Source organism: Diorhabda sublineata, chromosome 2 (assembly GCF_026230105.1).
Source record: "Diorhabda sublineata isolate icDioSubl1.1 chromosome 2, icDioSubl1.1, whole genome shotgun sequence".
NCBI classification, from domain to species: Eukaryota; Metazoa; Arthropoda; class Insecta; order Coleoptera; family Chrysomelidae; genus Diorhabda; species Diorhabda sublineata.
In genome coordinates this window covers 12,763,496-12,776,027 of record NC_079475.1, presented here as the reverse complement: position 1 = coordinate 12,776,027, position 12,532 = coordinate 12,763,496, and the positions used below count along the sequence as shown (strand labels likewise).

The 12,532-nt window shown below is 35.2% G+C and overlaps 1 protein-coding gene across 2 annotated transcripts in view; it reads left to right on the top strand.

Annotated features, from left to right (window-relative positions):
- Positions 1-12,532, top strand: part of LOC130453340 (colorectal mutant cancer protein) — an 82,756-nt gene that overhangs the window by 24,723 nt on the left and 45,501 nt on the right. Inside the window, exons 2-3 of one of the 2 annotated variants that reach the window (XM_056793018.1) lie at positions 8,862-9,266; positions 11,042-11,297. The exons of the other annotated variant lie outside the window; for it this stretch is intronic. Of the exons in view, the coding sequence (XP_056648996.1) occupies positions 9,124-9,266; positions 11,042-11,297 (399 nt within the window). The 5' untranslated portion in view covers positions 8,862-9,123. The remainder of the gene's footprint in view (positions 1-8,861; positions 9,267-11,041; positions 11,298-12,532) is intronic. 2 annotated transcript variants of the gene reach the window in all.

Sequence of the window (12,532 nt, the reverse complement as noted above, 5' to 3'; positions counted from 1 at the left end):
TTTTTTCCAAAAAAACTGGACGTTCCATTAGAGTAACCCAGAACGGTTAAATCTGAACGGTACATCAGCCAGAAGTGTTCGAACAAATAAGGTAAACCAATCATAGAAGATGAATCACGAATCAGTTCAAACAAAAACATTTTTGAAGAGTCCAAACATCGAAACGTTTTTCTACACCTGAAGAAGCGGTTGATGCGTTCAAATGACATGTTTTGAAAATGGAATGGAAAAAATGATTCGACAATTGGCGCATACGCATGCAATGGAGAATATTTTGAAAAATGATGTAGCCATATTTAATTATAAATATTTGTTTTTATTAGTCTAACTCAAAACTTGAATAACAACTCTCGTATCAAGTTAATTTTCTAGTGATTGTATATCCTGAAGTGAAATAAATCGACAGAAATTCACCTGCTAAACCAAGTCTTGCATTTTCTAGTCCTGATAAGGATGTAGTAAATTACGTCTTATAATGCGATGTTTAGGTAATTTTGATAAACAACTCGTTAATATGTCTTTGATCATCATTAGTATCTAAAATAAGTTCATCTCGCACACTCATTTGAACAGGGGACGTTCTCAATTAATACCATGAAAATTTCTCTGTGAGAAGTGACGCGATTAGAAAACCTCCACAATTCATTTACTAGAAGAACGATTTTTTTTGAAAATGACAAGTTTTATATAACTACAAGAATAAAAAAGTTTTTAGAATTTAATTATCTGACAGATAAAAAACTTCTGTGAAATTTTAAGGTTAGGTCACCCTTAATCAACTCTTTCTACTAAACTTTGATATCTTTGATGTGTTTGCTTCTGTTCCGATCGGCTTTTAAGTTCAGTTGAAAGAAACTAAGCGAATCTAGTATTGGGCAAAAAGAAATTGGCCACAAAAAGCGAGTTTAACACCTGGAACCAAAAATGTAACTCGCGAAAATCTTGCAGATTTGAAATGTAAAAATGGCCTAAGTTAAAATCACCCAAAATAAAACAATTGATTCAATTGATTCAAATACATTGTAATCCAATTTAAGAAAACTTGGCGCTGGAAAATTCTTACAGTAGAATGTCCCACGTGGATAAATCGATAAGAGTCATAGAAGTTTCACGACAATAATTTCTCTTTTACACTTAATCTCGATTCAAGCCGGTCGATAGAATAATGGTTCATTTGTCTTCTACTGTTTTCTAATTATTATTTGATGTTTTTTTTATATTTCTTGGCGAAATTTCTGTTCTTTGTAACGCAGAATTTAATCGACAATTGTGCTTGGGATGTTCTAAGTTCAATTACCAGTTCTTAAATTAGATTTTTTCCAAGAAATTATTATTTGATATAAAAGGGAAATAGGAAAGAAACAGTATCCATGACGCTAGTTACACTATTAAACGGGGAGCTGGCTACAAAAAACAGGGTCGATAAAGGTTTTTCAGATTAGTTTTCCGTAACTTTCGATCACTTCTTATGAGGGTTTTCCGGTTTGCAAAACTTACCGCTCTTATTTGAGGCTTGAACCCCACGTTACAAAAGGTTTCACGCGTGCACGTTATGAGGTTTTTCAGCCAATTTTTTCGTTCGAGAAAACCGGGTGGCATTTTCATATCCGATCTGTGTTGACACTAAGAAGTGGCGTTTGGTGATGTACTAAGTTGGGGCCGCCAGTTTACAAGCTAAAATGGCGCGCACCTTATCGACCCTGTTTTTTGTAGCCAGCTCTGGGACTATATGTACAAGGTTAGCACCTCTTAACTTAACATTACAGTTGCCCGTAAAAAATTTTATAGTCCATTCATTCAGAGGGCGGAGAACGTTTCCAGACTGAAAGCTATAAAACAATGAGGCGCCACATTGTGACTCACTAAAAAGTATGTGACTATAGATATAAAGAAGTTAACAACATTGAGATAAGCTATGATATTAACAACTATAAACGCACCACCCTTTATTTCAATATAAAAACCTAAAATGTTAATCTTTTGGATTTCTTTTTTTTTATCACAAAAAGTTAAAGTATCTTAAATGTTGTGCCAACTTGTGTACAGCAGTAATTTAAGTCAATCCAGGTGTGTTAAAGTCGATACTGGTTGAACAAAAAATGTTGGCAGTTAAATGAACGCGAAGCTGAAAGAATAGCCGAGTTAGTTTTTGCAATTAAATTCATTAAGAAATCGGTCAATGACAAATGTCGAGCTCAACTGCCCTTTACGAGAAGTCCCAAATGTAAATATCTCTGATAGATCAATAAGGCGACACCTTCAGAATGCTAGTCTACACAGTAGAAGAGCTCTCCAGGCACCTTTGCTAACCAGGCAGCATAGTGTTACTAGACTAAGATTGGCAAGGCAACATTTAGATTGGAATTTAGAAAATTTGTGCCAAGTTTTATTTATTGATGAGACAAGAATCAGTCTAAGAGGTCCAGATGGACATAATCAAATGCGAAGACGGCGAGGAGAAAGATTTGCGCAGTCTTGTATCATTCCCAGGAAGCCGTTCAAATGAGGGTCTGTCATGTTTTGGGGAGGAATTTGTATTGATGCCCGTACAGAATTAGTGTCTTTATCTTGACCCGCCCTTAACGCAGCAAGATACATAACTGACATTCTTGAAAATCCGTTTGTGCCATTTATTGGTAATGATTTTCGTTGCATGATGATACTAGACCACACGTTGCGGCAGATGTTCTAAATTACCTAAACGAAGTAGGAATTCATACCCTGGACTGGCCACCAAGAAGTCCAGATATGAATGCTTTCGAGCATGCCTCATTCGTCGTCGAAATTCATCTCCTCAAAATTTAAATGAGCTTCAGCAAGCGGCATTAAGGTGCGTCTCCATTGAACAAACAATGGGGAAACAAGTTTGTCAAGTTTCAACACACATTTCTTATTTCAACAAACAATTGTATGACAAACATTTTCACCAAACAATTGCAATTCGGCATGAAACATTAGTCAGTTCGGTTTTGTCGAAGAATGGGTGATTTGAACCGCCGCTGTCGTCTGGCCTGCATTGCAGCAGCTTATATTTTAATGGATGAATATCGTTCTCGTGGATGGTGGGAGAGACAATTGTTATTACGGCGTTATGAATATAGATTTCCGAAATGATAAATAGTAATTTACACACCCAATTCAAAATTTGATTTGAACTATAAAGATTAGTCAATTTTGAAACCACATAGCGAACTAAACTGTGTCAACGGTGAATCTCTGAACTCGTCATTATATTCGTTTATGTCGTCCTCTTCCTCATTTTCATTTTCATTGCCAAGCTCTCCTGCGTTTCTCGTTTTTGGTGTTACAAATGTGCTTGTTTCCTCATATTCTTCCATTTCATATTAAAATAATAAATTATCGATATTGTTTTTTAAACCAGTCTCTTTGGGTTTGTTATCTTCTTTAATCTGATGGTTACGATTTCGCCCTAAACAGATTGTTCATCTCTATCTTTGTTCATTCCCTTATAGCACTCTTTCATCATGTAAGCTTGCCTCTTGCTAGGCTTTTTATTAGAATTCGTCGATGGCATGCTACTCGTGGAGCTTTTTTCTGACTATCCCACACCGGTGTTAATGGATGGCGCTTCCACTTGACTGTCGCTAATTTCCAATTGGACTGATACAACGCTGGAAAACGTTTCCCGGGGTGTTGATTTGTCAGCCAAACAATTAGAATAAGTTAATCCTCAGCAAGGCTTCTTTTTTTCTGTGGCCCCCATCCCGGACTTACAATTTGTTGTTAGTAACTTTTTTCTCGTCTATATTGCACTAGAAGAGTTTCAATCTTTCTTTTAATCTCGGCGACCCACACAGGCGAAAAATCGAGAAAAGTCGGACAAAACTCTAAATTGAAAAATTCAATTAATTGAAATTGCTCTTAGTTTTTTCTATTCTTCAATGACTTCTCTCTATAAACGCGGCCCTATCTATAACTCGTACGAATAAACACGACGAGGGCCGTCAACCAAAACTTCGTTCTGTTGTTAATGAGAAAACGATTACTTGATAATCGTGCTATTTTGTTCATTTGTTTTTTGTGTTTTTCCGACTATTTTATAAAAACTATTTTCAACTAAATATTAGCGTAATTTTTATGGTTGAAATAAAATATTGCAATGTTTCAATTTATTTTTTTATGATTTGTCTATGTATGGAGATAAAGTGAATGATCCTGTTAGATCTTGGCTTAAAGTTGTATTTCTACGTGAATATGCTCTTTTTACTTACCAATAAAATAATATTCTCATCCGACCTTTCGCGACCCTTATCTAATGGCGCGTTAGTGGAAGTATGCAAGCCCTTAATGTTAATATTTCGTTGCAGGATCCAATTCAGAAGCCGTATTTTTAAGCAGAAAAACACTTATTGGCTATTATAAGAATTTCTATTTCAAGAACCACGATGCCAAAATGGCGTACTTGCAAGCTAGAGTGCAAACTGCCCTACAGGTGGATGATTTGTCTGTTGAAAGCAAGCATTTGCTGACTCGATTAATCTCGGAATACAAATCGAGGTTATTAGCATCTCTTTAGGAATTTTGTACGTTTTTACGAAAAAAACAGAGAATGTGGAGGACGCCCCTTGAAAGCTTTTGAGGATTGCACTGATCGCACTAAACGTCGAAAAACGGAGGTCATCCGAAAAGAACTGGAACCTTCCCAGTACAGAGCTCGTGGCCAAGTAAAAATCGCAAACATAGTGAAAGATGTTGCTCTTCATGGTGCAGAACACATAGCTAAAAAACCATTACATGAAACGCTTGCTGCGGAAAAAGCTTTATCTTTAGTTATTGAAGCACAGTTAACTAAATTTCAATACAATATTATACAAATGTCTTCCAAGGAAATAAACTGCAAAATGTTTCCAAATTACGAATCCATAACAGCAGCAAAAAAGCTCTGTTGCCCCGAAAATATAGTTTGCACGGAATCTAGCGCTGAAGTTTCTCTCCAGAATTTGATGGACGGTACCAGTAACAGGTTATTTTTAACGTTGTTTGACGTAATAAAATCAATTCCAAAAAATCAGCAAGAAAATATGTGCCTTATATCGAAATGGGGTTGTGATGGATCGGGCAGTCATTCAATATATAAACAACATTTTGAAAATGAAGGATATTGTGATGGTTACATGTTTACAACTTCTGTAGTGCCTGTTCAATTGATATACGGTGAACTTGGATCGCCAAATCGCAAAATCCGCGTCCATCATCGCCGAGATATTGTCGCCCTTAAAAATTACAAATGGCTCACGAAACAACTGCCTTATCAAAGCCGGAATATCAGAATTTTCAAGCTGAGCTCGGCTCTCTAACACCAAGTAGAGTTAAAGCGGAAGAGCATATTTTCATAAAATAGCATTTGAGCATGACAATGGTAGATGGAAAATTGGTAAATGCCATAACGGATACGACCTCTGCCCAACGATGTTATCTCTGCTCAACAACATCAAAAGATTTTAATTGTTTAAGATTTTGTTTTGACCAGCCAGTTAAAGAGGATTTTTTATCTTATGGTATTCCATTGTTGCATGCTTGGATAATGTTTACCGAGTGTATCCTACATTTATCGTACAGGCTTAAAATAGGCAAATGGCAAGTAAGTAAAAACCAGGTATCCAAAACGAAATTTGACAGAAGCTGGGATTACACGTAGACAAACCAAGGCAAGGTGGAGATACATCTACAGATGGAAACACCGCTCGCACTTTTTTCCAAAATGAAGATGTGGTTGCCGAAATAACAGGAGTAAGCCTAAGCCTAATTAAAAGATTGCATACTATATTATCAACCTTATCATGTGGTTACGTTATTAATGCAGAAAATTTAATAAAATTTTGTCACAAAACTGCGGCAATATATGTGATGAATTATCCATGATATCAAATGCCTACAACCCTACATAAAGTATTAATTCATGGTCACAAGATCATAGATGGCTCAGATATCGCCATAGGCTTATTGAGTGAAGATGCTCAAGAAAGCTGAAACAAAGATATCCGTAAATACAGGCAGCAGTTCTTTAGGAAGTTTTCCAGAACCCTAACTATGCAAGACGCATACCAAAGGCTTATGGTTTCCTCGGATCCATTACTAGGCTAAGAAAATGGCTTCCTAGAAAAACAGGATTACTATCACAAAGTTTTAAATCTTTTAGAAAATCCTGATGTTGGAATTGAATAATTTTTACGATAATTTTTTTTCATCACTTTAAAGGTTTTTTTATTAAGATATTTAGCTCCTAATGAAAAAATCACAGGGAAAAGCATCTCTTGAAAGGTTATTTTTTAATTATCTTGTATATTCCAAACAAAAAATGTGTAAAAACAAGTTATTTTCTTGTATTTATTGTAATAAAAAAATTTTTTGATATAAAAAACAATCTTCTTTAGGAGCTAACATTATGCGCTACACAAAGTTTTTTTTATGATTAAATTCAAAATTTGTTTATGTTAGCAATAACAATATATTATTTTTCAAACATTTTGTCATAACTTTATTATATATATATATACTATTTTTTATAAATTGATTTCCTATAGGTTTTGTCCGATTTTTCTTAATTTTTCGCCGGAAAACCACTTCAAAATACACTAAAACCAGCCAAAAAGGTGGTAGGGAAAGTCATTGACAAACAATGTTCGATCTAGAACCGGAACATTCTATACAAACAAAAATGGCGGCCTCTTTTCCTTCCATACATGAAATGTTTGTCAGTATAGCGTCCACACCAAAAACACCGGCGAACATTGTTTGTCAAACAAAAACGTTTGTCGAAATTTTCGACAAATGTTTGGCAAACAATGTTTGTCCATTGTTTGTTCAGTGGGAACGCGGCTTTAGAGGAATGGGAGATCATACCTCAAGAGGTGATACAGCACCTAATTGAAAGCATGCCCAGGAGAATGTTAGCAACAATTACATCCATTTAAAAAATAAGAACACCATTGTTTAGAATGCAAGTTTTATTTCTAAGAAAATTTGGTTTTATTACAATGTTTTTATTTTTATTTTTTTATTCATTAAAAATCACTCAAAATTACTACACATTTCTTATTATTGCATCAAAATGATTGAAAAGAAGTTAAACAATAGCAATATTAATTTAAATTTATTAAACAAAAAAATATTTTGGAATTTGGGATTTCAAAATTGGTCAAACGTTTTAAATATCTTGACAAATACCTGATTTTGTAAGTGGCACTGCCTGATAAACTACAAATTCGTGAGAAGTCGCAGTATGAAATGATGTGTGATTTGCCGGAATCTACTTTCTATAAGAGACTAAAAAATAATTTAGACGATTATACGCTCGTTGAATGACATTTTTGATGACATCAAATTGCTTTCAGATACAAAAATGTCGAAATTCTCAGATAAATAATAAATATAAAGATTTTTTTCTCTCGTTAAACGATTCTATTTGAGCAGACTTCTCATTCTATTTTTTACATTTCATTCACGAATTTCTACAGGCCATTATTCTTCGAAAAATAGAGAGATTATTTTCTTGGGTATTATTAGATTTAAACTCTGATGTCACAAATGATACGGCACACATGTCGTGGAATCTTTTTGTAAAACGTTCATCAAAAAATTAAGCCAATATTTCATTTAAAACGAATGGTTCCTACGATGTCACAGTTATGTGTTTACATATTACAAGCATCTGCTTTCTATATTTTCCAAACGTCATTTATTTTTTCTTTCATTGATTATTTACATTATGAGAAAAAATAATAAAGAAAATATGATGCGGATTAATTTCCCATGAATTTAGCTAAAAACTTATTAATTTCTGTTATGCTTATATACAGGGATGTGTTTCTAAATTCGGGAGGTGATTGCTCGTATGAAATTGAGATAACACAATTTTCTCAGCTCATCCCTTTTCGAGATATCACCCTTAAAAGGTGGTGACTAAAATTGCGTTTTTATTATTTTTATAAAATATTATAATTATATTATAAATTAATAAAAAATATTTATAACACTAGAGGTCGTTTTAATACAGGTGATTCGCCTTGTATATTCATCTATTAGTAACAATTCAAACAAGCACATGACTTGAAAATTGACACTAATAAGCAGGTATAAATAAATAATCTGTTTAACTACTACAAGATTAAAAATGAGGTAATCTAACGGTAGTGTTGAAATGTAGGTTGTTGAATATTTATAAATATTCATTAATTTTGATGTTTGATCTTTTTTATTTATATAGTACTAGTAGAAAAACGTATATATATATATATATATATATATATATATATATATATATATATATATAAAAGAGCGGGGGTTACTTACTGGGAACGTGGCAATAAAACACCAAAGTGGACTAACTTTAATATATTTTACGAGCTTATTTTACTTATGTATTAATCGTCTGGGAGAAAATTAATTAAGATTTTCGGTACTTTTGATTCGTATTCTTGTCAAAAATTCATAGGTTTCAAAATTCATTATTCAAATTGACGTCAATAAAGACTTAAAGAAAAGTCGAAACGTCAAATTTTATCTCACAAAAATTATTAAAAAAACTAATTTTGAAACAGAAGAGACCTAAAATCGAGAATCTTTTCACCCAATTGTCTTCGTCCATTCTGGTTATATGCCCCATCCAACGGATGAACATATATCCAATCTCAGCTTAACCATCACTTTTAAGTTACAAAGTAGATCTAGATCGTGAAATGAATAGAACTTTCATACCCTTAAAATGGATAACGGATTCCCTGAAATCCAATAATCTATGTAAAATTAAGTTTAGCTATAGGTTTTTGCAGTGGTGCAATTTCGCAAAATTGACGATTATGGTGTATTCAAATGAAACATATCTGGTTATAAACTTGTAGGTATCTACCGCTATGAGATTAATAAAAGTGTAGCCTCAAGAGAATAACAATCATACTGGCGGGGGCAGATTTAGCACTAGAAAACGGGTGTGGCGAGGGGGGCGGGGGAGGCGAAAAGAGTTGTCTTACAACGTACATATTTAATCCAGTGGACACCTGTACCGGAACGCCTAGTCCAGAAAAAACCCATCTGAAAACACCAGATTCTGGGCCGAAACTTAGTCCCGCCCAAGATGTTGTTTCGTCGACAGACGTCGCCCATATGCATCCGAATTTTTTGTTCGGAAAAGTACTACCCGATGGAAAACCAAATTTTCTCACAGACTACGAGCTAAGCTTTAAAAATTGTAATTTTGATGTTGGTGCAGATCATGCGAAGTGTTGCGTCGGGGGACATTTTGGAAGGTTTGTAAATTTTATTATATTTAGTAAAAACAAATCGACTCGCGGTCAAGAGTCTCTATCAAAAAATCTGTAGCTTCCATTCTTTTTCTGATTTAACATCTCAAAGAGGTGCTCGGTGAGCCGAGGTTAATTTATTGCCAGCAGCTGGCGTTTTAGCCCGAGGTTAGCTGTCTTAAGTCTTCTTCTGCTTGTCCACCCACTCACAGTCACTTTCCGCATTTCTCTGAACTCTTGTTGGACTTGAACATCTTTTTCTTCCAGTACCGCGTCTTCCATGAAAGTTACCTTGGAAACGACGGTGAACTCTGGAAACAACAGACTGCGCACTGGCCAATTCTCGGTAACTCTGGATCAGTCACGATAGAGTGAGCGCTTCAGCAGCTTTATGACTTCTTTCTTCTTGTTTGTTGTTGTTTTATGGCTAACTGATAGTTGTGGTTCGGGTAGATAACCTTTTATAAGGGTGAGCAATTAGCAGTACAGTAAACAAGCGTAAAAAGGGTGGTTACCGATCATCGCATATTGTTGGACCTCGAGAGCAAGAAACATTACAATATCTTACATCATTTTGGAGCTAATTAGCTTTAAGTTTCTACTAAGAAAAATACAATTTTTTGCCAGTGACTTGCTATTGTAGGGGTGTCGCCTAAATCATTAAATTTTGTGTATATGCTGGACGTTTTCATAAAAAAAAATAATTTTATCTCCAACGTACACACGCCATGATACTTTCAATAGATCGTGTACGAGGATTGCTACTTAAGTTTTGAGATATGGCAACATGTTAATACGTCATATCGGACATAATAAATTTCAACATTTTTAATGGTGAACGAACTCAGAACATGCTGTCGTACGAGTGCTTTTTGAGTTGTTTACAGAAATTTAAAACATTCATTTCGGTCAAAAAAGAGAAAATTTTTGCGCAATGATTTTATATGACTTGAGATCTGGATTAAACTAACAGCAGCGCCATCTCAAGCCGCCGAATTAAATCGTGGTCACACTTCTCTAAAGGATGAATTTCGTGAAAGGTCGTCCGAAATCGGAAAAAATCGATGTTGTGCGTTAACCGATATTGCAAGTTCGTCAAGTAACATACCGTGAGATTGGGCATTAGCTCCATTCGCTAGCTAGCACGAAAACTTTGATTTCAAAAGATTTGTTCGCGTTGAACACCGCATAGTCTGACAATCGCTCAAAAAAAGCTCATTGCAGAGAAAAAATTCGTTCGCGGTGCTTCAAAAAACATCTATAAGATCGTGACAGGCGACGAATCATGGATCTATACATGTGAACCCCAAACTATCGACAATCGACAGAATGGGTCCTCCAAATCCAACAAAAGTTGTTCGCGCACGAAGCACTTCGAAGCAAATGGTCGCCTGTTCTTCACAACGACAATGCGAGGTCTCACACATCAGTCGGGACAAAAACAGTCAAAACATCAAATTGGTGGGTTATCCGCCATACAGTCTTTTGTTTGGCACCCAATTATTTCTTCTTCAAGAATAAATTCAACGTTTTTTGGCATCGGAAGAAGCGGTTGATGCGTTTTGAACGTAGATCAATTGGAATGGAAAATTTGCTGCGACAATTGGTTCAAAAGCATGCAAAGTGTACCGATCTTAATGGAGATTATTTGAAAAATAATGAAGTCGTATCCAATTATAAACATTTGTTTTCTTTTGTCTATCTCAAAACTTAGGTAACAACCCTCGTAGTTCATAATTCGACATATGAATATGTTTTTTTGAATTGAAATTTTATTGTAGAGATCTGAGTTTCGGTCACTTGTACACCATCAGCAAGAGTGATCGATTCGTGGAGGAACGCACTTACGATGAACCGTACACTGGAGATTTGCCAAGAAGATCTTGGTTATGTTGTCCAGGATCACAACAACATGTCGGCGATGGTGATCAGCCTCCTTTATTAGATACAGCAACTACATCCTCGAAAACTCCAACTTCCCCCTTAGTGGATGCTGTCACTAAACCTCCCAGTTACAGTATGTGCTCCGGAACATGTGTATGTATATTTTAGTTCTTCTGAAAATCGAGCTTCGGTATTAATATTTGATTTCCATATCAAATATATGTTTGATGATAGTTTTATAGAGTTATGACGAAATCATCAATTAATTGTAGAAATTCATCTTGTAGCTCCAATTCCACCGGAGCTTGCGACGCAACTTGTAACATCAGCTTAGTACATTTGAAAATTGAGTCTTCTATGCTGAAAATTTCTTCTCGTAAAAAAAGTGTGAACACAAATTAACAACATACGGAAATGTGGATAGAATGTTTCAGAAAATGTTGTAGGAGTCCGAGATAAGGGGTAAAAGATATTTTTAAAACTTTCTAAAAAGTGTGCTATCTTGCAAGTGGAATGTGATCTACCTCCCGGTATCAGAGTCTTAAGATGGGGAAGATGGCCATAGGAACTCCGTAATTAATTGCACGACATAACCCCATCCATTTTGGGATAATTTGCTTCGTCTTCACGAGTATTTTGTTGCTAAATGGTAACCAAGGGCTGACGAAGGGGTTGGAGGCTATACGAACTCCTTAATGAATTGAACGACGCAACCTCATCGATTTTCTATAAAGTGTGCAATCTTGCAAGTGGAATTTGATCTTTGAGGGCTGAATGGTATGAGTGTGTAAAAACATTTTATACCACTAAAGTTGCGCCTCAAGGTACTCAGGGTACCTGATGTACTGAAACTCTTATCCTTCTACAAAAGATTTTTGGAGGGATGGACCTAGCGAAAAAAGGCGAGACAATCCTTTTCATAGGACCACAACCTTTACATAGGTATCCCAAGAAGTCATGGTTATAAAGAAGTGAAGAAACGAGAAAAAATCAGAAACATGGAATAAGATCCCACGTCTAAAGTAATCGAAAAGTTTTCTTTCCTATTCCAATAACTGGTCTTAAAAGGCCCTTTTTTGGAATGTTTATTGGATATTATCTGGAAAACTACCATCTGAAAAACATCGGAGAAACTTTCGACAGGAAGGAAACTGCTGAATACCTCCTTTGTGAGTGCGAGGTAATCGTTAACCAAAGACTGATAAACAATCTGGAGTACCCAATAAATCAATAGGTCAAATTTTTTTTTATAGTTGAACCAACATATGCTAGACAATAGGCTGGTGTATACAAGAAAATAAAAGTTGTAGTTGCTTTAATTTTCAATATACTTAACAAATATGTTCGACATATTAAGCCTCGCGTTTTTCTTATCAAATAATGATAAT